Below are 26150 nucleotides of genomic sequence, written 5' to 3'. Positions count from 1 at the left end.
GGAAGACACACAAAAGCACACGGAGAACATGCAAATTCTACACAGAAATGTACATATTATGTGTTATGATACAACTTAAGATCAGACTATACAATATTAGAAAACACATGCCTCTTGGCAGTGCACCAAGTCTCCGCATTCATACACACACACACATATATATATATATATAACACAGTAACTACATCATCCTTTTTATAGCCTAGGAGTCACTATATTGACATAACTGGTAGTTTTCATTTGAATTATTTGCCACTTTCTATTTTATAGATTATGGTTTTATGACATTCCATCACATAAAACCATCTCCAATCCACTTCTTTTTCTCAGGTAAGCAGCAAAGCCAGAAGGCAAACAGATTTGGCGTCAGCCTCAATCTACATGGGGGGGAGGTGGGTTAATACTTTATTTCCTTTTTCTGTCAAAGAAATATGGATTGGCCCTCCATGGGCTGCAGCTGACGCCTTTACAGAGAGGGAGGAGGAGAGAACTGCGCTTCAGCAACGTGACTAGAGCCAGAGAACAGGCGAGGAGAAGAGGGAGGTTAAATTTGGTCCAATGAAGCCAACGCAATACAAGAGCGACCCCTTCTGGTTGGTAGAGGAACAGCCTCATGCGCCCGCGGCCAATTAAGACTCCAAATGTAATCTTTCAAGCCCCATTCACGATTACATCACGTTCCAACTAAGGCGAAAATAATAATTCAAAACGTATACTTATTGAAAAGAAACGAAGAAAAGAAAAGAAAGACAATACTAACAATGTGGTTCTTTGAATGGGACGTGCACAAACTAAAAGTTGTCCCAGTAAGGTGTAATCAACTCATTTAGGTGGAAAAATGGAGAAACATATCCTGCCCTTATGTTACCTCATTTGTTTTTTTATATTTCTTTGAGTACAACATGTTTCAACGAGTTGGGCGCCTGACATGCCACAAATGAATGAGGATGAACTTGCTCAAATATACGCGAGATCCGTGCTTCTGATTTCACATTTTCAGTCGGGTAATGGGTGCTAATGATTTTTAGGAGACGGTATGGTCCAGGTATAAGGGGAACGTTGTTACATTGATGCGCCTCGAAGCAGCCTACATGCGCTCTCCTCACTGCGCAACTGGATGAAATATGAGCGAATTAGCTCGTATACCAGTGCCATGCAGAGATTGTTGCTTTATATATTCCATTTGCACCATTGATAAGATTGTTTTCCTTTCGGTATTATTTCAATTAAACGTATGTGTGGTGTGGTGTGGGTGCAGTACTTTGGCTCGGGGACGCCTGTGGAGAACCCGCAGAGCGCATCAGCAACGGGGGTGGGGGGATGGGGGGGCGACAAGGTGTTGGATCCCCACCATGCAACATTCAGAGAAAAATGGCAACTACTTACAACATCTCCCTTACACAGAGCTCCAAAATAGTAGCGTGAGATGACATTGCAGCAGTCTTCTCTTTCTTCTGAGAAAGCGTGCAGCCTCGGATGGTGCTCACTCTCAAACACTGCACAGCAGCACCCAATGTCTGGAGAGCAATAATTTCCACCGTATCGCCCAAAAATGAAAAGAACTGAGTGAAATTCCACGGTGTTGTCACTTTGGGACGGCGCTGCTGCAAAGAACATCAATGTTGTAGTAATCCAATCTTCGTTGTGCGCGCGCCTGCGGCTGATTCTCCACTGCAATCTCTGCTGGCCCCGCGCATAGTGGGGGCTCAAGCAGCCTCTATGAGATCACAGCTCTCGGTATCCCCGTCATTGCCGTCCCGGGGCTGAGGAGAAGGAAGAGAGGCAGGTTGGACGCGCACATTCGCGGACCAGCATTGAGCTCCAGCAGCCTGCAGAGCGTGCATGCATGGGACCCGCTTTCTCTATCTCTCTCTCTCTCTCTCTCTCTCTCTCTCCCTCTCTCTCTCTCTCTCTCTCTCTCTCTCTCTCTCTCTCTCTCTCCATCGTCGTGCACGTTTGTGTTTATGTGATGTGTGCACTGAATGTGCTCTGGCGCGTGTGTCTGTTCCTCCATGCGCCCTCACTGCAGATACGGAGGCAGCAGGACTGATGGACGGACTCTTTGGTGGTTCTCTCCTCTCTTCTTCTAAAGCTCCTCCAGGACGAGGAGAGTTGGGTTAAATCTGCACACAACCACACTCAGCAGCCTTCCTTTCAATGAAGGAAAACGACGCCGTCTTTCAGGATTTTTTATAGTCAATTTCGCTGGAAAGTGGAGCACATGGAGCAGAGCTGATAAATGGTGCCAAGAAGCAACGGTGCATAGAAAAAGGATCAGTCCTGATGAAAATCAACTACTCCATCTTGATTCATGAGCAATGGGCATGGAAGGGCTTTAGAAATGAACCACAAAAGGTGTAATTTAATAGAGTTGGGAAGGGGAACACCTGCAAGATGTTAACATTATGTTGGCATTTGAAGTCTTTTTTGGTGCAAAATCCCTCAAGATTTAATCCACCTCAGATCATTAATTATTGTTGCAGTGTTGGCTCAGCCATGGAAACCAATGCCAGTGAGATACATATAGTGCTTAAACAACTCTATAACAGACCACGGCCACCATTTGTCTCAGAGACCATGCAGGCATGCCATTTTCAGTAAGCTCTCTGTGTTTTACCATGCAGGAATGATGAATTTCAAACTGATTACGCCTTTTTTTTTCCTTAACCTAAACTTGAGGCATCAGAATGTAATAAAGCATACGATTGCCTAAATTGACTAATTAGAGGTGTGGCCCAGTACCTTTTTGGTTAAAACTGTAGTAACGACACACACGCACACACCAAAATAATGTACGAAGCAAAGTTGTAATAAAAATGTACCACTGGGAGATTAAAAGAGCCACACAGTTCCCCGGGAGCTCATTTCAGAGGATCACAAACCACATTATACCATGTCACTGCAAAAATAGTATTACCCTATAGCCTCGCCATCCAAATCAGATCACAGTTGACATGCCATATAGGTCATCCATCCATTTTCTGAATGTAAACCCTGAACCGGTTGCCAGCCAATCGCAGAGCACACATAAACAAACAACCATTCGCACTTACATTCACACCTAGGGGCAATTTAGAGGCGTCAATTAACCTACCATGCATGTTTTTGAGATTTGGGAGGAAACCGGAATGCCCAGAGAAAACCCACGCAGGCACAGGGTGAATATGAAAACTCCACACAGGTGGGGCCAAGGATTGAACACAGGTCCTCAGAACTGTGAGGCTGACGCTCTAACCAGTCGTCCACCGTGCCGCCATATAGGTCATATCATCTTAATACAAGTGGTCCACCGCAGACAGTGAGACACAAATGGACTGTTAAAATGGCCTCTAAAATACTGCAAAAGTGATGTGTTCAGAGATTCAGCTGCTAAATACACCACCACAAGTGCAAAAAGAGCACACTTAGTGACAAATCAAAAGTGTAAATATAGTTATATAAAAAGTAACACTGAGTTGGAGTCATTTCTGGGCAGTCACTTTTCCTTTATTGTATTCCACCTTCATTTATGATATTTTAGTCTGAGATGTATTGTTGAAGAAAATCGACGCCGACTTTCCCCCCCCCCCCCCCCCCCTCTCATTTACGATGCTTCACCTATACAATCACGAGCAACTACTGCCGTTTTCACCTCTAACATCCCCTCTGCAAAGAATGCATCCTGGAGGAGATATGTAGAGGGATGAGAGCAGGCACTAAAGTCAAGTATAACAAAATGAGAGAGCGGACTGAATGGGACAGCAGATTTGAATCGTTTCTCTCCACTGGCCATTATGGCCAATGTGAGGTTACTCGCCAATGGACAAACTTATGGCTTTTCGAAAACCGCAGTTATTTGTGCACATTCAACCATTGCGAGTGATGTCATGGACGCTGTGATTGTGAGAATTCAATTCCAGCATGCCCTCAAACAAGTCAGTGCAGAGTTTAGTCATGTTCCTCGCTCTCATCGACTTCATACAACAACTGCGAAACGAGAGGGAATAAAACGCCTGACTTTCTATATGCCAATGTGAATGGAGCATAGGGCTCGTCTTTGCTCCGTCCTCTGGGACAACTGACCACAACTTCGTAAACCTTGAGACCACCAACAGACTGGTAGAACAGCAGGTGGCCCTCCTGAGGACTGTGACTCTTTGGTCTAAAGCCACAGAGGACGTGCTTGTAAGATTGTCTCGATTTCATCAACTGGTTTGTTTAAAAGATTATATTTTTATTAAAAAAGGAAGATTTGATATAGTTATTATTAGTGTTTGTTATTATTTTGTTTTATTCTGTGTATGTAAAGCACATATTATGGCAGCTGTGGTTCATTTTTAAAGTGCTCTATGAATAAAGTTGAGTATTTATAAAAAGCAAAGGCTAATTTGTATGAGTCAGGAACACCCCACTCAAAACAGCTTAATTTCAGCGAGGCTAAAAAAGGGGGTGGGGAGTTTTATAATTCTGGGTCCTTGTATTTTTATGAAAGAATGTCACAGGTATATTATTTAGACACCTGGGAACCATTTTTCTGGGCAATTTCATGCATGAACAAAATCAATTATTAGTTAAAATGTATTATGTCACGTGGATTTAAAAATGAAACCTTCAATTTTATAATTGTTTAATACCATGACCAAGTAATCCAAGTCATCTACGATGTGAGTGTGTGCGTGGAATTGGTGGACATTTTGTTTTATGTTCCTGTGAACCTCAATGATCAAGCTTCAATAAAGACATAAGAATGTTGTCAAAAATACTTTATATACTGGACTCTTTCCAGATCTGACTGGTGCACACTGTAAATACGTGTATGTGCAGAGATGTATGGTTCACAGGCTGGAGAAAACTAAACTAAACAAAAAAGAGATACAATGCAACAATCAGAGCAGAGTACATCACAGGAGCTGGAAATGCAAGAGAACAGGATGTGAGGGAACAAGATGAAGGCTGCCTTTGTCAAAATAAAATTTTAAAAAAAGCAAGATACTGCGGGTTGCATAAATACGGTATGGAAATCTATCCATCATTGCATTCACCCATTCATTTTCTATAGCTCTTGTCATCATTAGGGTGGCGGGTAAGTTGGAGCCTATCCCAGCTGTCCTTGGGCAAGAGGGTATACACACTGGAATGGATGCCAGCCAATCATTGGCACTTATTGACAACCAACCTTTCACACTCACATACAGTACACACTGAGCCAATCCAGAACCTGTGAGTGTGAGGCAGATGTGCGAACTGCTATTCCCGGAATGCAATTTTGCAACAAAAGGCTAAAGATGTATTTTCCTCACATAACTTCGAAACTGAAACGCTCAGAGTTACAAAGAGGTGGCATCTGAAGCATATTGGTAGTTGTTTTCTGATATCTTCAAGCTCTTTAATATTAAAGACCATGTAAAGTGAATTCATAGATTTATTTCCAACTACATTAACCATATTTGAGGAAAATTGCTGAAAACGTGAAAAGACTGAGAACTATGTAGTACTCAAATGTGGAGCTGTATGTCCTTAAACTGCTCTTCATTATTTCAGTTTTCCTGATTTTTTTTAGTCTGGCTAAAAGCGTGTCGCATGATGCATTTTAGAATCCAGTATATAAGAACTTGAGCACCTTTGTTGGCATCAGCGGTTGTCCAGCGCAATTGCATTGTGCAGTTAACTAGCTAGCTATGCCTACACCCCAAAAATACATCTTCCCTTTGGATAGTCTGCTGGCATGTGCACTTTGGAATGCCTTGTTGATCACGCATCTTGAGCAGAGAAAGATGGATTAGCAAGGAGGGGGGAAATTTGTGGGGAAAATACGACTTGACAGCCAGCGTGTAGACCAGGGATTCGGGCTGGTGTGGCTGCTTTACAGCGCCTTGTTGTTGGCTGTAAGACCGCGCACATAACAAAGAAAGAGACTGAAGATTGAGGAGGGGAAAACAATAAATAAAAAAAATAATCCAACTTGACAGCCAACGAGTGGAGTAGTCAGTGGTGAGAGAGAGCGAAGGGGGGGGGGGGGGGGGGGGGGGGGGGAGTCTAACTTGACAGCCAGCATGTGGACAGGGGCTTCTCGCTGGCGTGGATGCATTAGAGCGCCTCATTGTCACAGCAGGAAAAAGCGTTGTAACAATGGTGGGATATGTTCCAGCCAACAGAGGCATTAAGTGGATATATTTTCGCAGCTCAAACGTAGTTATGTGAAGGCAGAAGAAAGATGCTAGCTGAAGTAGCATCCATTTTTACAAGTCATATTACTGGTATTTGATTGACAATTGACAGTTTATTGGGCCATGGCTTCAGCACATTCACAGCATTTGAGAGTGGAGACAATGGCCTGATTTTTCATGATTTAGAAGTCTCATTTCCTATGCTTGACAATTTTGTTAAACATTAAAATTTGGCAGGGATGTCAACAACACTATTTTCTGTGGTGTATCAAATTTTGGCATCTATTGTCACTTTACAGAAACTTTAAGTTTGTCTTATTCATGGTGTCTATATTTTGTACAAAATGCAATATACTCCAATTTGTTAAGACTTTTCGGTTAACTTTTTAATTAAAATGTGCCAATTTTCAATATTCCATGAAACACTTCCCACCAACACCAGAATTGCATTGTAGGTGACCATAATGTACCCCACTGGACAGCCGCCAATCGTGACATTGTATACATAAAGTACTATCTAGCAACTAAACACATTGATATCAACTAAACACATTGATATGATTGATTTGCTTTCTTCTTACATGTGCCACACCTTTATGACGAATTGTGCAATCTAAGGAGTTGCAATACTTTGTTTAAACGTAATGTAAAAAAAATAAATAAAAATTAAAAATTAAAAGAAAATACATTTTTAAAAACAATTACATACTTAATTCACAAGAGGACATATTGTAAAGCTGTTGTGTCCATATTGCTAGTTTCCCTCACTGACTTGATCATTCTGGTGCAGTATAGGAATATCCACTGCGGGACAACTAGTGTGTGTGCGTGTGTGTATATTCACATTTGAAAATGCTTGGGGGTGTCTGTCTGTGATGTCCACATATGTGTGTGTATGTGCGCGCACACTTAACATATGGTGGCAGTAGGAGTGCGGGTGTTCCCAGGTCACCAAACAGCTGTCTGGGAGACGGAATGGCCGCAAGGGCTGTGCAATGCGTGCACGCACAGTCCCGCGCAGCGTTCCATGCACTTCTCTCCAATGGAGTAATGGGATTAATCAATTCCTATTTAATCTCTCTTTCATACGCAAAGGATAACCAACAAAACAGTGACCCCTGTGTTGAAACACTAAATGCACCCATCTCTATTCTATTCCATTCTCTATTCTAAAGACTAGAGGGAGACTCATACTTTACTGATGAAGAAAGAGTGGGAAATACATTCATGAGAAAGGATTTGAAGATAGCAAGGGAGGCTGGAAAGGTGGCTCGAGACGCAGTGAGATACACTGGGAGACAAGACAGTGAACCGGGGAACCAGTAGCCGTTCTGGGTGGGGGAGGCACTTCCACAGTCAGCACTCAAATCATCTTTCTCCATTGAAATGAATGCAATGAATGAATGCATATGTTCCAGCTCCTCCCAAAAAGAAAAAAACAGAATTATTTTTTTTAATAAGAATAATAGCACTACAATATTGTACTCTATTTAAAAAACATAAAATAATAACATTATGAAATAGTATGCAAAGAATTAAACATTTGTGGAATCATGGTTTCAAGCTTCAATGACCAATGGTCTGCATGTTTGGCCACCAGGGTTTAGTATAATACAGACATTTATAATTAAAAAAAAAAAAAGAAAAGGGAAGACTTTTACAAAAAATTTACTCAGTAAGCTACAGTAATAATAGTCATTTTTTTCAGAGAGGATGAAGAATATATAACTGTGAGTACTGTTATACTGTCTGTCTACATGTGTTGCTAAACTGTTTGTGTTGAAATATCCATTGCTTAAACGTCTATAATGACCACAACACAGATGCTAGTCTCGTGAGCCCATCAGCAACGTTATTTACTTTTATATTGGTAAGTTGTCTACACTAGCAAACGTCTCCAAACAGTTGTTTGCAAACATCACTCAACACAGAGTGTGCTTTTGTTTGGATTGGAGGTCAACAGTACAAACATTGTCAAACAAATGTTTGGTTGCGTTTTCCATTGTTTTTAGTAGATTGTAGGAAATATCCTTGCATTTTCCTTCCAAATTCACAGAAACAATGGTGAAATTCAAGAGAGACATCATCAGGACAGCTGTAGCAATATGCAAAATTGCTGTTGAAGGTCACCGCTGCCGGCATAAAACAACAACAAGATTCATGTGTGGTGCAGATCTTAGATTCCGCAAAGAAAAACATATGGGGCATGTGTCTCCTTAAATAATTACAGTCCTCAGATTAAAAAAAAAAAAAAAGTTATAACAACTTTTCGAGGACTGACAAGGCAGCTTTTGAAGAACTTCAGAAGGTGGAGCCACTTATGGGAAAATGAGGGGGGGGGGGGGGGATATGTTGATGGGTTAAGGAACAATCCTTAACCTATTAATTTTTCTCACGCCCATCTCAGACGTTTTGATTGTCACTGAGCCACTTTATGGGTGTTTGGTGATATTTTTTAAGATGCATCAATCTGCTCCCCTTTTCTAAGGTAACAAAAAGTTCAGGTGTGTCACAAAATGGCTACCATTATTTTTTTTCAGCGACATCTATAAAAAGGGATGCTCTTTTTCAAAATTTCCTGGGACAATCAAAACTGACTCGTTTTTCAGGGAAAGATTCATAAAATGCCCCCCCATTTTATTATTATTTTTTTTTAAATGGATGTTCATCCAAAAATATACCCCCCTTTCCCTAAAAATGGAACACGCACGAGACGCATTCACCGTGTGTAGTGGCCTACATTTCAATGACGAACGTATACATTTAACGTTGTGCCCTTCAGTACACAGTCAATGACCTTGCTAGCCACTCACCTGTAGGCTCTATTATCACAGTCTAGTGCGAGGCACAGTACATTTGACCATGTGTATTGCATGTCTGCATTGTGGCTTCTTGACACCTCCCTGTAAAATCTGGCCGAAGCACAGTTGCTATCTGGATCAATGCTGCCATCTTCTTGTTCCTGTCCTTGTAATCTTTCATTGTTATATTGTAAAGACAAGGATGCTTCTCATATTCTTCAAATGCCCAACTTCTTCCCTTGCTCTTGGAGGCTAGCTGCCATTTTGTCCAGCCAGTGAATCACATGATCACCACCTCTTCTCTGATTGGCTGGGTTTGCCAAACTCCAGCAAATATCTTTTGAAGAACAAACACGTCGAAACATTTGAAACAGGTTTGCTGGTGTTTGGCAACATGTCCAAATTACCAAACCTGTCCAAACATTTTGTAGAAAACACCACCAAAGAACAAAGTTAGGTTTATACAGGCAGTTTAAACAAATATGAAAAAAATATATTTATATATATATATATTTTTTTGTTTTGTTTCAAACTCTCCTTTAAGTAGCCTACATTTTAGTCTGTACTTATTTACTTGTACTTACAGTAAATGCCGAATCAGTGTGCCTACTTTTTCAGAATGAGCACTTTTACTACCTCTGATTTTATGCCCCTCTTATCTAACTGACCAAACCTAAAAATTAGAAGCACTTCTCTATGCAGTGCTACTGCAAAAAAACAGCCATAATAATAAACAAATTATACAACAGTGTAAATGCGAATGGTTGTCTTATGCCCTGTGACTGACTGCTGACCAGTCCAGGTTGTAGTCTGTCTTTCCCTATCCCATGCCAATCCCATCAAAATCCTATGGAATAGGCTCCAGCTTCCTTTGCCCCTGGACAGATAAAGTAGTATTGAAAATGGATTGATGGATACATTTAGAACTTCAAAATCAATACCGGGGTAGCACGCTGGAAGGGTAGCTAATAATTCTGACACATATCATGAGGTTAGTGGTTCGACTCTTCCTGTGTAGAGTTTTCATGTTCCCCCCTTGCTTGGATGGGTTCTCTCCCAAAACTCCACCATCCTTCCACTTTTTAAAAACACGGCGGTTAAGCATGATGACATTAAATTGCCCAGAAGTGTAGAATTTGTTTGTGAATCCTTGCGTGTCTGGTGAAGAGTCCAGGTTGTACCCTGAACCTAACCATTCTGGATAGGCTCCAGCTCACTCGACCTTATTGACAACAAATGGTCTCGAAAGGAGATTCTCAACTGGTGGGTCGGGACCCAAAAGTGGCTCGCAGAACCACATAATGCCAAGCGACAGGAAATGTTACTCATTTGTGCTCGATTCACAAGTTTACTCTGTAAATAAATCCAGTGAAGCTCACCCTCTGGCTAGCAAGCATCATGGCTGGCAATATACTTTTGGCAGTATGTCAAACTCATTTGAAATAGTGTTTAGAACTATAATATACTGTACATGTTTTCATAGGCTATGTCAAAACAAAACAAAAAATCTTTATTGTTTTTAACTTCTATAAAAGTGGGTCACGACTTTGCAAACAATGGGAAAATGTGAGTCCCAGGGTGACAACTGAGAACCACTGGTCGAGAAAATGGATGAACAGAGGTACATCTCAATAAATTCATAAAATGTAATTCAAATATTTATTCTAATTCATTGAGATGACAAATAAATTGTGCAACAGAAGACGGCAGAGGATTGTAGATGTGATTTATTAGCTGGAAAATGCAAAAGTGAGAGAGCCTGAAGCCTCACAAAATTCCACTACAAATTTGACAACAATAAATCCCATTCATAGTCATATGCAGGCTTCTGCTGCACAATTTATTTAGGTATGTCATCTCAATAAGATGAGATGCACCTGTATCTTTCTAACATTGCTAATTAAATTCCAATTATCATTGGAAAGGCAGATTTTTTTAGATGGATGGATCTCATAAAATTGTCCACACGTACCTAATGTTGTGGCTTGCGGTGAGTGAATGAGATGATGGTCTTCAGAGCCTCGTACAGATAGCAAAATGCTGTGGTGAAGTGCGAGCTGCAAGTAGGTGAAAGGCTTGTGTGAAGAGGAGATAAGCGTGGAGACACATAAAGTATGGCGATGAGTATGAGTCGATCTTTTAAAGTCACACTTCAAAGAAAGTTTAAGCCCAAAAGAGAGATTCTTCTTTAATGGACACTGCTGAAGTCAGCCTCATCAGTTCAGCCCTGAATAATGTCAGATATGCTGGAGCACAGCTGCATTTCAAATCAGCACTCTGCCTCTTAGCATAACCCAATGTTGTCCATCAAATGCAGACCGTGTTATATTTTTCCACAATTTTAATAAATGAAATCTGCCACAGTCAAGCCATAAATTAATATTTCCTGTTTTAAAAAAAGAAGAAAAAAGCCACTTATTGAAGGAGGAGGTGGTGCAGACATTTAAAATACTAAAGATTATATATATAGTGTCAAACACGTCTATCAGACCACCTCCCATTGTAAGTTTAATGCCACAGCTGCCCTAAATGAACCCCACTGGTAATGAACAAAATGTTTTTTTAGGTTCTATTTATGTTTTACGTTGATACGTATACATAACCGAAAATATTTTAATGAAATTATTTTTAAAGCTAAACTCTATTCATCCATTCATACATTTTGTATAATGTTTGTCCTCTTTATGGTCACAGATGAGCTGTAGCCTATCCCAGCTGACTTTGGGTGACAGCCTGGTACACCCTGGACTGGTTGCCAACCAATCGCATGGCACGTCGACAAACAACCATTCACACTCACATTCACACTGATGTTATTTATTGATTGATTGATTTTTAAGATTTAGAAGCTTTAATTAACCAGCTTGTTTTTGGAATGTGGGACACAGACGGAGTTCCCGGAGAAAACCCACGCAAACACAAAGAAAGGCCGGTGGAGAGATCCAAAATGAAATGGCCCCAGATAGGACGAACGTTCAACACCAGTTATTTAAAGGCTAAGACACAATACATTGTGCCCAATTTTACTACAAGTTAATAGAAAGTGCATTTACCATGGTATCATATTAAAGACTTGAACGCAAAGAATCAACTATGTGCAGTACATTCTAGTCGTGTGTTTTCATCTGGTTCCTTTTTTTGTCGATTAAATATTGCCATCTAGCGTGCAAGACCAGAATTTACCTGCAGTGGAATAATGACCTAATTTTACAAATACTGTGACACTTACAATACTGCCACTATTCTATTACTGCTGCATAATAATAATAATTATTATTTATATTAATATTATTATAACTGGCTTATGAAATCAATTTTGTTTGTAATTAAGGTTATTGTTGTACTTCTTTCCATCTGTGGTTAGTTTACTGTTCCTGTAATTATTGCTTTTTGTCCTGTCTTTCCTGCCACATTTGAACTTTTGATTGTCATTATTTCTTTGAAGCTAGAACTGCATTATATTAAGTAGTATTTCTAATATTTATTCACATTAAATTGTATGTGTGTATGTATCTAAGTACTGTATGTATTTATTGCAAACTCAGTGGCTGTCCATCAAAATACTGAATGATGCTGCCTGCAAATTAAATTGTCTATTAATCCAACAGCATTTTCTAATTGGCTCATTGTGTGTTGTCATTGTGTAGATATAATCTTATTCAAGGTGACTTAAAAGCTTTTGTAAAAATAAATAAATAAATAAATAAATAATTGGCAGGCACTGCACTGTGATTCTATCATATTTAACAGGGACTTTTCACATCATTATTACTGGAAATGTGTATTGTTGCACGTTCTACAATTACTGATGATGTGGCTAAGCTAAAATGAATCCTCTATAAATAAACTAAGACAAAAAGATAAAGCAGACAAAATGTTACATTTGAATGAAAAATCTTGTATTTTTTCTTAAATTGACAGGGATACATCCTCCAGGACAATGCGGCCGTCACACAATAATCATCAGAGATACATCATGGAGAGTGCCTCTGCTTTCCCTTCCTCTCTCTTTCTTTCAGGGATGGGAAAAACTTTATTGCAGACTTTCTCAAGACACCAACTCCCCTCATTATAAGGCCTGGGGGTTTAGTGGTGCCTGGGCCAACTACTCAAAGGGTTCAACTGGGAGATGCGAAACAACAAGACTTCTGGTTTGTCCCAGAAGTGTCTGAAACATTGTTGTATTGAGGATCTTCAGCATCACTTTGAGGCTGAGTTATTGTCAAGCCAGAACAATGTATCGTAAGATTAAAAGGCTTTTAGAGAGCATAAGGGTCTACGCTATTCCTACATCAAATATATACTGTATCAAGTAATCAGTTTGCAAAGTTCTAATATGTTGAGAGTATTAGGAGGAACGTGAAAAAAGGTTCACCTAAACGATTAAAGAACATTAGTTCTTAACAACAGGACCAAAAGGTTTCCATATCTTTCTATAAAACTGCATTATGATGAGGAGGTTTCCTCATACAGCAAATAACCACCCAGTATTGCATTGGACAATAAAGAAATGGGTCTTCTTTTAATTAGTATTATATCAGATACCAATTAATCAGAGCCCAGTGCTTAGGTAGTCAGTCTACAAATGGAAACAGTTCAAAATGTAAATATTAAAATCTCTAAAACATCCAGATAATTCTTTCCCCAAAATGTATTTTTTCTGAATTAGAACATGCAATAGTCCTAAACTGCTTCCTCAAAAATAGGAGTTAAATAGTGAGATCAAAAGATCTGTAAATTGTAAAAAATAAAATAAAATTAAATAAAAATGATGCAGTCACGTTACTGAACTAACAAGTTGCTTATGGCAAACTGTAGATGAGACTGGACTGCATTAGGTCCAAAAGAGAGAAAAGGGAAAAAAAAAGACGCAGAGGCTTTACTCAAAAGACTTAAGACCTCCCATGAGCCACAATCTGTGCAAGAAGACATGAAAACAAAACAAGTTTCGACAGAAAGTGTTTGAGCAACAAGTCAGAATCCATCATTTAGCAACATCTTTTTGATATCATATTCCAATGGTCCATGAAAAAAAATTTCTTACACATGCACAAAAAAACTAAACAAATGAAGGTTACTCAAAGAACAATTAAACCAAGGTCATATACTTAACGTTGACCTGCAAGACTTACAAATATGATGTATACTTTCTTTTCATCTTTGTTTGACGCCACATAATCTTAACGTTTAGAACAAGACAGGATAACAGCAGCGAAATAGTGGAACATATACATAGATTTAATAATAATTTATCACACTTATAACCTTCCGAAAGATGAACCCAATTGAATTTTAAATTTTAAGGCATTATTAGAAAATGTTTTCAACTTCAAAATGAATAAAATAAATTGTCCAAATGACCAAGACTAGACATATGATGGTGGTATTGATATTCATTGGAAATCCAATTATCATTACTACTATTTATAAATGTAACAATGCAAAATCCTGTGTTCATTGTTTTTTTATTTTATTTTATTTTTTTTAAACAAAGTAACTTCATAAATATTCTTCTTGCTTATGTGACTATGGACAAAATGAAATATTATACAGTATATACATATTGTGCTTTGCCATGTACTGTATGGCTTCGAGTTATATTTGTCATACTTTCTCCTCCGCACTCTTTGGCTGCCAGTTGAGTTTTCCGCCATTACATCCAATATGTTGGCGCAATGTGTTCTCACAAGAATTTTGTAGAACATTGAACAAAATGTTAATAAAGTTCAAATTGGGACATTTTATAGCAACATTGCGTCTGCGTGAGTCCTGCTCTAACATAGTCCACAAATATGATGCACTGAAAACGTTGTATTTTGCCACAAAAACACAACATATTTCAAAGCCAATTCGGGTTAAATCAATAAATAAAGCATTTTCAAGTAAAGAAAAAACATGCAATTACCACCAATTCAAGTTCTATTCATTTTCATTCTCATCAAATAATTATTATTAATGTGTTATGCTTATCTGAAGCCTTGATGAAAATTCAACTGGAGGATGAATTTCTCAGTCTCTTTCTCTGCTTACAATAAAACAATTAAGTTAAGCCTGAGCGTTCAGAGAATTATACAGTACGTTACGCTGCTGCCAGCCAGTCTCGGCAAAAAAAAAATCGGTTTATGTGATACAGTATATAGTTCTGACGGTATGTGTGAACATAAGAATGTGGTTGATCAATGTAGTTGTGATCATTATATTTTCCATATACTGTGTATATACATATATATATATATATATATATATATATATATATATATATATATATATATATATATATATATAGTAATATTATTGCACTCTGGCTACACATAACTAGTAAGTAAGTTGGTTTGGTTGTCTTTAGATGTACAGAAACCCTTAATGAGGTCACAGCTGATCCAGTCGGAAGGCTCAGTGATGCAACAGACAAGTTCATACTTGAAACTTATTCGCCAGCTTACGTTTAAGTTGTTGCCCATGCCTTTATCTTGACTAATTGGGACTCCAAAGGGTGAACTGTGTAGGACACATTTTTATTTCATTCATTATTATTATTATTATTATATTTACTCTATTTCATCCCCGCAATGAAATCATGTATATTTAGCTTGTTTATGCAAATACGGGAGTGAAAATTCTCACCAAAATTTAGGGCTAAATAAATTTGTGGAAACCTGAACTTTATGGAAAAATTACTTTTCCTTACATCGGGTGCAGCAAGGGCGTATGCTCTAAATCTGAGCACTTCCTTACTAGATTACATCTTCTTCAGGAACTGATCGTTTCCTTAAAGGTTCTATTGTTTCAATATAGAAAATGAAGACTCCCACAGGTTTAGTCAAACCTCTTTTGTTCCTAATGTACAAGTTAGATTATTGGACCCAAAATGTGTTTGATGGAGAGTTTCACATCAGTTTAACTTGCATCACTGAGGCCACTCCTGAAGGCTGTAATCAAGACTCAAGAGTTTGAGACAAAACTACAGAAACACATCACACACATATGATTCTCTTATTTTTAAAAATACAAAAATAAAATCAAATCTTCTACATCATCCATTTGAGGAGAATTAGCCGATACTTAATTTCTCTCCCTCTCTGGCTTTGGAAAGGAAACATACATTCACAAGAGGAAAACCAAAGAAAAATAAGCAACTTGAAATTCAAATTTGTGTGCAAAAACACTTTAGATCTCTATAAAAATATGTGCATATGGATAGAGCTATTTTAACCTCACCAAATAAAGTATTTTCTTTATTTACACTGCACAGATACATAAACACACTACAGCTCTGTCCTGCTTCCCCTCGCTGTCAAGAAAGAAGTGTAAGAAAACATGGCGACACAACAAAGAAAATGTACAAACACTCATCATACACGCACACGCGCACACACACACACACACACACACAGACACACACACACACAATCACTCACACAGACGGATAGACTCACACCTGCTCGAATCAATGTGATCAAGGAGCAGAGGAGGGGCAAGCAGAACTTCTGTAGAAAACCTGAAGTTGCATATCCCACAATCCCGCCCCATGCTTGCATTTCATAAACCACTTCCTGTACTGTAAAGGTCAGAGGTTGTCAGCCAGACGCTGCTTCCTGATTGGCTCGCGTGGGTGTAGACAGTGTGTCCAAAAAAAAAAAAAAAAAAAGAAACACTTTGGCTACAGAGTTAGGTGGCTTTAGTCCTTAACTGTTCAGTGCCGCCCAAGTGGAGCTGGATAGATCCATTGTCTATGATTCTGGGATGGACGGTGCTCGTGTCTGTCTCTCTGGGGGAAGCAATCTTCAAAATTCATAAACACAAAAGAATCCATCTCCCAGAAAACTTTTCCCAATACTCCTGAGGTCAGCACATTCTCCAGCTCAGCAGATTTTGGACCGGTGAATTCACTTCCTCCTCTTGATATTCATTGGGCGGTCCTCCGGTTCTTTGCGGTGAATCCACTTCCCAGTTTGTTGTCAAAAGGTGAAGCGCACGGTGCGGGATCTGCATCCGACAGGTATCTGGATTGTGGTTGGTCGAAAGTGAACTGGGGCAAGGGGATACAGTCCCTTGTGAGAGCGGCGTGTCGTGCGGCAGGCGAGATGGGGCGCGTCTGTGAGAAAGGCCTCGGGACGAGAGGCGCATGAGGCTGGATGAAGATGTTCGGGCTGATTGGGATGGGCGGGTGTGTAGGGGTTGACGGCAGCGGTGGTGTGTACGCGCGTGTGGGTGTCGAGGTCGGCGAGGACATCAGGGTGTGTGTCGGCGAGTGTGTTTGTAGTGGCACGTGGACAGGCGTGAGCGCTCGGTGGATTGATGAATGCGCCTGCATGTCCACAAAGATGTCTTGCTTGTTCGACTGCGTGTGTGCAGTCAAGTCATAAGACGGCGTCCTTCGTCTTAGCATCATACTGCAGTCCGCCAGTTTTGGGGGTGAGGGCGGGTGCTCCCTCTCGGAAGGGGGGTGAATGGATATGCACGGAGGGCTTGTCTTCTTCTTCCGGTGCCCACCTCCAACTGACTGCACCCTCATTGGGAAATTGCACTTCTCTTTGTGGAACCCCAACTTAAAGTGTTGATCATCACTGATGGCGCCATCTTGTGGGAGGCACACCTCAATGGAGTGGCGCCGATGGTCGTCAAAGTAACCGGCAGACAAGAATGACGGCTGACGGAACGCCTGGGTGTCGACGCTAAAGCCTTTTCTAAAGTCTCGGTCCTTCAAATCTGCTCCAAGCAGCCTCCTGGAGGAGGGCCGCGGCAATGAAGAGAGAGGAGGCGGAGAGGTCGAGTCAGTGTATGGAGAGAGGGAGTGGCTGCGTCCCGCCTTCGCTCTGTTCTCCTGTCCGCTTCCCAGTTCGGCAATATGCCTGTGGCGGGCCAAGCTGGTGATGTGACACACCTCTTCGTCAGTCGGGTCGAAGAGGGAGGCGGCGGAGGGCGGTCTCGGCCGGTGGAGGCTTGCAGTGCGCAATGGGAAGCGTGGAGAGCGAGGTGGAGGGAGAAGAAGCGAGGGTGAGGAAGGTGGAGGAGGGAGGGAGGTTGGGGAGGACCGTAAAGGAGGGAGAGGAGATGAAGACAGGGAAGCTAGTGGAAATGGAAAAGGACCGCAGGGTGGGAGGTAGAGAACTGAGAGGGAGGAGGGTGGGGGAGGAGGTAGGGGAGATGGTGAAGGATTAAGGGGAGAACGTGATGAAGGAGACGGCAGAGGAAGATGGACAGGGTTTGGCCTCTCTTGTTGCTCACAACTTTGGACTTCCACAGAATCAACTTTAACTGCCACCTGCAAAATAAAATCCAGGTTTTAATACTATCAATGCGCCACAAGCTCCTTTCACACTGAATTTCCGCAAAATTGGCATATCAGAGCGATTGTCCCGCAAATGGACAATTTGATGTGACGCTCTGGTGTGACATCATACATACAATATATGTGGCAATTGCTTTCAACACAAAGAGTGGGAGAAGGGAGTTTCGGGTGTTAAACTTAACACCTGGGTCCCGGTTTTCACACAGACTCCATTTTATCTCTCATACTAAACCCCCGCATCGTCACGGATAGGCATTCGCAAATTCACCCATTTGCTGATTTTTAATTTTTTTTTTAACACTTCCTCCTTTAGCCACTGAAATACTCACCTATGCTGTTTTTGTGCTCAGGCCTAAACAATAAAACCATTAAAAAGCATCTTAGTGTGAAAGAACTATGTTGAATTGAGTTGAGGAGTTTCATTCTCACAAAATTGGTGCTTTGCCACCATCTTGTGGAATCTATAGGCAATTAAAATGCTTTTTGGGTGGGCATCCTTTGCGGTTTGACAACCAGTCATTCTGTTGTGGCGCCTTTAACAAAGAGCATTAACATGGGAAAGACAGCTACAGGGGGTCTTTATTTTACGGCGGAATTCTGTTTCTATGGCGGCGACTCAACCCGAAAAGTCAGAACACACCGTAGTCAATCATTAACCGAGGATAATGCAGTAGTCAACGTTAAAATTACCGTACATATTTGTACGCAAAAAGCTTCTAGGCATAACTATAAAACAATTAAAAGAAAAACAGCAAAGTACGATGGTACCTGAGTGTGCCTTTTTGTGACCTGTGACGTCGTGATTCTTACAACCCCAATTCCAATGAAGTTGGGACGTTGTTTTAAACATAAATAAAACCAAAATACAATGATTTGCAAATCATGTTCGACCTATATTTAATTGAATACACTACAAAGACAAGATATTTAATGTTCAAACTGTTCAACTTTATTGTTTTTCGCAAATAATCATTAACTTAGAATTTTATGGCTGCAACACGTTCCAAAAACACATGTTTACCACTGTGTTACATCACCTTTTCTTTTAACAACAACACACGTTTGGGAACTGAGGACACTATTTGTTGAAGCTTTGTAGGTTGAATTGTTTCCCATTCTTGCTTGATGTACAGCTTCAGCTGTTCAACAGTCCGGGATCTCCGTTGTCGTATTTTACGCTTCATAATGCGCCACACATTTTCAATGGGAGACAGGTCTGGACTGCAGGCAGGCCAGTCGAGTACCCACAATCTTTTACTACGAAGCCACGCTGTTGTAACACGTGCAGAATGTAGTTTGGCATTGTCTTGCTGAAATAAGCAGGGGCGTCCATGAAGAAGACATTGCTTGGATGACAGCATATGCTTTTCCAAAACCTGTATGTACCTTTCAGCATTAATGGTGCCTTCATAGATGTGTAAGTTATCCATGCCATTGGCAATAACACAGCCCCATACCATCACAGATGCTGGCTTTTTTACTTTACGTCCATAAAAGTTTGCATGGTTCTTTTCCTCTTTGGCTCGGAGGACACGACGTCCACAATTTCCAAAAACAATATGAATCGGACCCACAATGAATGGCTTTCGCTTTGCATAGTAAAGTTTTTAGTTGCATTTACGGATGTAGCGGCGAACTGTATTTACTGACATGGTTTTCTGAAGTGTTCCTGAGCCCATGTGGTGATATCCTTTACACATTGATGTCGGTTTTTGATGCAGTGCCACCTGAGGGATCGAAGGTCACGGGCATTCAACGTTGGTTTTCGGCCTTGCCGCTTACATGCAGTGATTTCTCCAGATTCTCTGAAGTTTTTGATGATATTATGGACCGTAGATGATGAAATCCCTAAATTCCTTCCAATTGTACGTTGAGGAACATTGTCCTGAAACTGTTTGACTATTTTCTCACGCACCTGTTCACAAAGTGGTGAACCTCACCCCATCTTTATTTGTGAATGACTGAGCAATTCAGGGAAGCTCCTTTTATACCCAATCATGGAACCCACCTGTTCCCAATTAGCCTGTTCACCTGTGGGACGAACTCAGTCTTTTTTGCAACATGTTCGAGCCATAAAATTCTAAGTTAATGATTATTTGCTAAAAACAATAAAGTTTATTAGTTTGAACATTAAATATCTTGTCTTTGTAGTGTATTCAATGAAATACAGATCAAACATGATTTGCATGGTATTCTGTTCTTATTTATGTTTAACACAACGTCCTAACTTCATTGGAATTGGGGTTATACATCACTGCACAAAATATTTCATTGCACGATGTCTGTAACTTTGAAACATGTACCATTGTAAACAGAGGAGGCCCTGTTGTGTGAAAGGGACTATTAATGGTTCTTAGGCGGCAAATAGTGTGAAAGCTTGTCTCACCTGTCTGCGCAGGGCCCGCGGAGAGGGGTGGGGCGAAGGCGGGGCAATGCGGGGAAGGTTGATGGAAGCAAATGGTCGCGGGTGAACAGGGGAAACATCAGGAACCTGTAGCAGAGCGCGACTCTCACACGGCTGCGAACGGACCGATGTCAGCGAGCCTGAAGATGCATATGAGGCAGGTTAAGAAGACAGCACCCCAAGTCAAAAGAAGGATCAATCTGAACACACGCACATGCCAAAAACATATTAAGACTATCCCAGCTGTCATCGGGCAGGAGGCGGGGTACACCCTGAACTGGTTGCCAGCCAATCGCAGGGCACATAGAAACAAACAACCATTCGCACTCACAGTCACACCTACGGGCAATTTAGAGTCTCCAATTAATGCATGTTTTTGGGATGTGGGAGGAAACCGGAGTGCCCGGAGAAAACCCACGCAGGCACGGGGAGAACATGCAAACTCCACACAGGCGGGGCTGGGGATTGAACCCTGGTCCTCAGAACTGTGAGGCAGACGCTCTAACTAGTCGTAACCGTGCCGCTAATGATGTATAATTAAAGGTAATTTGAACAAATGTTTTATTTCAGGCGGCACGGTGGGCGACTGGTGAGAGCGTCAGCCTCACAGTTCTGAGGACCCGGGTTCAATCCCCGGCCCCGCCTGTGTGGAGTTTGCATGTTCTCCCCCTACCTGCGTGGGTTTCCTCCCACATCCCAAAAACATGCATTAATTGGAGACTCTAAATTGCCCGTAGGTATGACTGTGAGTGCGAATGGTTGTTTGTTTCTATGTGCCCTGCGATTGGCTTGCAACCAGTTCAGGGTGTACCCCGCCTCCTGCCCGATGACAGCTGGGATAGGCTCCAGCACGCCCACGACCCTAGTGAGGAGAAGCGGCTCAGAAAATGGATGGATGGATGGATGTTTTATTTCAGAAGTGTCTATGGAACTGGTAGCCCTTCAAATTAATCAGTACCCAAGAAGAAACTGACTAGTTCAGGGTTTCCGAGTGGGCTCAAGAAGTGAAGTTAGCATTGTGAGAGACAGGAGCATGGTTTTAATCCAAACTGTAAAAATTACGTAAAATTGAAATTAAAGTATACTGATGAATTAGAAAGTAAATATTTACTTTGTTTCACTTGGATAGAGGGCTGCTTGTTAGTGCAATTATATCTATGTGGTGGCCTGTGAGTGAATTTTGCAGAGAAATAAGAGTGTGTAACAGGGGTCATCCTGCCCAAAGCCCAGTAAATATATAAGATCATATGCAAAAAAAAAAAAAAAAGACAACAGGTAAAAAAAATATAAATAAATAGAAGCTCAAGCAGCATCACAGTAGGAGAATGTTCATTTTGAGTAGCTATAGTTTGTCTGAGCTGAAAAGCCAGTTGATTTATAATCTACTGTATGCAGTCCTCAATACCAATTATCTTCCCAGTTGACATGTACTGTTTAGTGACTTTGCAGCTTTGCAATAAAGTCCATTCTAGTCGAGTAGTCGACCATTCCACAGCTGAGCAGATGAGCCTCTGTGACAGAACGAGTGGCTCATCCACTGCAGTGAGTACCTTGGGCAGAGCTGGGCCTGCCCTCAGCCTGGCCACAACATGCCATTAGTGTCTGACAGCACATAAATACAGTACTCATTAGTGTTAAGAGCAGTGGGCTTAGTGATTGTTGCTGTAAGAGTGAACAATGTTCATGTTAAGTCACACTAATTTGTAATATCTGAAGGTAGAAGACACGTTCCTTCATATTTAACAAGGTAGTGTCAGAGTACCCTAATGATGATGACAAACAATGGACTTCATTTTCCCTTGCCCGGACGCGGGCCACCGGGGCCCCCCACTGGAGCCAGGCCTGGTGGTGGGGCTCGAAGGCGAGCGCCTGGTGGCCGGGCCTGTACCCATGGGGCCCGGCCGGGCACAGCCCGAAAGGGTAACGTGGGTCCCCCTTCCCATGGGCTCACCACCTGTGGGAGGGGCCATAGGGGTCGGGTGCAGTGTGAGCTGGGCGGTGGCCGAAGGCGGGGACCTTGGCGATCCGATCCCCGGCTACAGAAGCTGGCTCTAGGGACGTGGAATGTCACCTCTCTGGCAGGGAAAGAGCCCGAGCTGGTGTGTGAGGTTGAGAAGTTCCGACTCGATATAGTCGGACTCGCCTCCACACACACCTTGGGCTCTGGTACCAGTCCTCTCAAGAGGGGTTGGACTTTCTTCCACTCTGGAGTTGCCCATGGTGAGAGCAGGACAAAGAGCAGGTGTGGGTATACTTATTGCCCCCCGGCTCGGTGCCTGTACGTTGGGGTTCACCCCGGTGGACGAGAGGGTAGCCTCCCTCCGCCTTCGGGTGGGGGTACGGGTCCTGACTGTTGTTTGTGCCTATGCACCAAACAGCAGTTCAGAGTACCCACCCTTTTTGGAGTCCTTGGAGGGGGTGCTGGAGAGCGCTCCCGCTGGGGACTCCATTGTTCTGTTGGGGGACTTCAATGCTCACGTGGGCAATGACAGTGAGACCTGGAAGGGCGCGATTGGGAGGAACGGCCCCCCCAATCAGAACCCGAGCGGTGTTCTGTTATTGGACTTCTGTGCTCGTCACGGATTGTCCATAACGAACACCATGTTCAAGCATAGGGGTGTCCACACGTGCACTTGGCACCAGGACACCCTAGGTCGCAGTTCGATGATCGACTTTGTGGTCGTGTCATCGGACTTGCGGCCGCATGTCTTGGACAGTCGGGTGAAGAGAGGGGCGGAGCTGTCAACTGATCACCACCTGGTGGTGAGTTGGCTCCGATGGTGGGGGAAGATGCCGGTCCGACGTGGCAGGCCCAAACGTATTGTGAGGGTCTGCTAGGAACGTCTGGCAGAATCCCCTGTCAGAAGGAGTTTCAACTCCCACCTCCGACAGAACTTTGCTCATGTTCCGGGGGAGGCGGGGGACATTGAGTCCCAGTGGACAGTGCTGAGGCGGCCGACCGGAGCTGTGGCCGTAAGGTGGTCGGTGCCTGTCGTGGCGGCAATCCCCGAACCCGTTGGTGGACACCAACGGTGAGGGATGCCGTCAAGCTGAAGAAGGAGTCCTATCGGGCCTTTTTGGCCTGTGAGACTCCTGAGGCAGCTGATGGGTACCGGCTGGCCAAGCGGAATGCAGCTCTGGTGGTCGCTGAAACAAAAACCCGGGCATGGGAGGAGTTCGGTGAGGCCATGGAGAAAGACTTCCAGACGGCTTCGAGGAAATTCTGGTCCACCATCCGACGTCTCAGGAGAGGAAAGCAGTGCACCACCAACACTGTGTATAGTGGGGATGGGGCGCTGCTGACCTCGACTCGGGACGTTGTGAGTCGGTGGGGAGAATACTTCGAAGACCTCCTCAATTCCACCGACACGCCTTCCCATGGGGAAGCAGAGTGTGGGTTCTCTGAGGCGGGCTCTCCTATCTCTGGGTTTGAGGTCACCGAGGTAGTTTAAAAGCTCCTCGGTGGCAGGGCCCCGGGGGTGGATGAGATTCGCCCGGAGTTCCTAAAGGCTCTGGATGTTGTGGGGCTGTCCTGGTTGACACGCCTCTGCAACATCGCGTGGACATCGGGGACAGTGCCTCTGGATTGGCAGACTGGGGTGGTGGTCCCCCTTTTTAAGAAGGGGGACCGGAGGGTGTGTTCCAACTACAGGGGGATCACACTGCTCAACCTCCCTGGTAAGGTCTATTCAGGGGTGCTGGAGAGGAGGGTCCGCCGGGAAGTCGAATCTCAGATTCAGGAGGAGCAGTGTGGTTTTCGTCCTGGCCGTGGAACAGTGGACCAGCTCTACACCCTCGGCAGGGTCCTCGAGGGTGCATGGGAGTTCGCCCAACCAGTCTACATGTGTTTTGTGGACTTGGAGAAGGCGTTCGACCGTGTCCCTCGGGGAGTCCTGTGGAGAGTGCTTCGGGAGTATGGGGTACCGAACCCCCTGATACGGGCTGTTCGGTCCCTATACGACCGGAGTCAGAGTTTGGTCCGCATATCCGGCAGTAAGTCGGACTGGTTCCCGGTGAGGGTTGGATTCCGCCAAGGCTGCCCTTTGTCGCCGATTCTGTTCATAACTTTTATGGACAGAATTTCTAGGCGCAGCCGAGGCGTAGAGGGCGTCCGGTTTGGTGGCCTCAGTATTGCATCTCTGCTTTTTGCAGATGATGTGGTTCTGTTGGCTTCATCAAGCCGTGACCTCCAACTCTCATTGGAGCAGTTTGCAGCCAAGTGTGAAGCGGCTGGGATGAGAATCAGCACCTCCAAATCTGAGACCATGGTCCTCAGTCGGAAAAGGGTGGCATGCCATCTCCAGGTCGGGGATGAGATCCTGCCCCAAGTGGAGGAATTCAAGTATCTTGGGGTCTTGTTCACGAGTGAGGGAAGAATGGAACGGGAGATCGACAGGCGGATCGGTGCAGCGTCTGCAGTGATGCGGACTTTGTATCGGTCCGTTGTGGTAAAGAAAGAGCTAAGCCGAAAGGCGAAGCTCTCAATTTACCGGTCGATCTTCATTCCTACCCTCACCTATGGTCATGAGCTGTGGGTCGTGACCGAAAGAACAAGATCCCGGATACAAGCGGCCGAAATGAGTTTCCTCCGCAGGGTGTCCGGGCTCTCCCTTAGAGATAGGGTGAGAAGCTCGGTCATCCGGGAGGATCTCAGAGTAGAGCCGCTGCTCCTCCGCATTGAGAGGAGCCAGATGGCTGGGGCATCTGATTCGGATGCCTCCCGGACGCCTCCCTGGTGAGGTGTTCTGGGCATGTCCCACCGGGAGGAGACCCAGGGGACGACCCAGGACACGCTGGAGAGACTACATCCTTCGGCTGGCCTGGGAACGCCTCGGGATCCCCCCGGAAGAGCTGGATGAAGTGGCTGGGGAGAGGGAAGTCTGGGCGTCCCTGCTGAAGCTACTGCCCCCGTGAACCGACCTGGTTAAGCGGTAGAAAATGGATGGATGGATGGAATATCAGAGTACATTTCAATTATATGGAAAGTGAAAATCAGACCAGAACTTGAGACATCCAAACAATGTTAGGTTGTGGCAAAGGTCAGGTCCAGCAAGGCCTTCTCTGCTTTCCGAAACACTATCAGAAGCACTGATCTACATTTACAACCTAAATTCTCATATTTGTTCAATGAAATTGTATTAATTTATTCCCAACAGCGTTTCTCTTTGCTGAACTGCTTCCATGAATTAATGTGGTTGTTTGTTTTCTTTGTCCAATCATATTTCAGCCTCTATGTGTTGCCATGTCAATCTAATGTGCCTTGCGCCTTCAGAATCAGTAGTGCTTGCCAAAACTTAAACTACACTATAGCAATGGGACTGTTTCTTTTAACCAATCTGATATCAAATTCATCTTCTCAAGGCCAGGGAGCTGGTCCTCAATGAAGTTGGCATTTTTCCAACCTCCGATTGGTTGATCAGAGCAAGCCAAGTTTGACTAGCAAAACATGCCTCTATAGCAATCTTCATACAGTAATACATTTCATTATCCGAAACTTCCTGTCACAA

General features: G+C 43.0%; 2 protein-coding genes across 5 annotated transcripts in view; both read right to left on the bottom strand.

The window, feature by feature from the left end:
• The window catches only part of grin2aa (glutamate receptor, ionotropic, N-methyl D-aspartate 2A, a), a 159433-nt gene extending 157568 nt beyond the window's left edge, over window positions 1-1865 (bottom strand). Inside the window, exon 1 of the mRNA XM_061748551.1 lies at window positions 1387-1865. Coding sequence (XP_061604535.1) covers window positions 1387-1617 — 231 coding nt within the window. The 5' untranslated portion in view covers window positions 1618-1865. The remainder of the gene's footprint in view (window positions 1-1386) is intronic.
• A 10959-nt stretch (window positions 1866-12824) lies between these two features.
• Window positions 12825-26150, bottom strand: part of cacna1ha (calcium channel, voltage-dependent, T type, alpha 1H subunit a) — a 122729-nt gene continuing 109403 nt past the window's right edge. For all 4 annotated transcript variants that reach the window (XM_061748710.1, XM_061748711.1, XM_061748713.1 and 1 more), the window contains 2 exons: window positions 20626-20783; window positions 12825-18212 (listed from right to left, as the gene is read on the bottom strand). In XM_061748710.1, the coding sequence (XP_061604694.1) occupies window positions 16854-18212; window positions 20626-20783 (1517 nt within the window). In that variant the 3' untranslated portion in view covers window positions 12825-16853. The remainder of the gene's footprint in view (window positions 18213-20625; window positions 20784-26150) is intronic.

The sequence above is a fragment of the Phyllopteryx taeniolatus genome, chromosome 16, assembly GCF_024500385.1.
Source record: "Phyllopteryx taeniolatus isolate TA_2022b chromosome 16, UOR_Ptae_1.2, whole genome shotgun sequence".
Lineage (NCBI taxonomy): Eukaryota > Metazoa > Chordata > Actinopteri > Syngnathiformes > Syngnathidae > Phyllopteryx > Phyllopteryx taeniolatus.
Note: the sequence above shows the minus strand (reverse complement) of the source record. Positions and strands in the feature narration are given on the sequence as shown.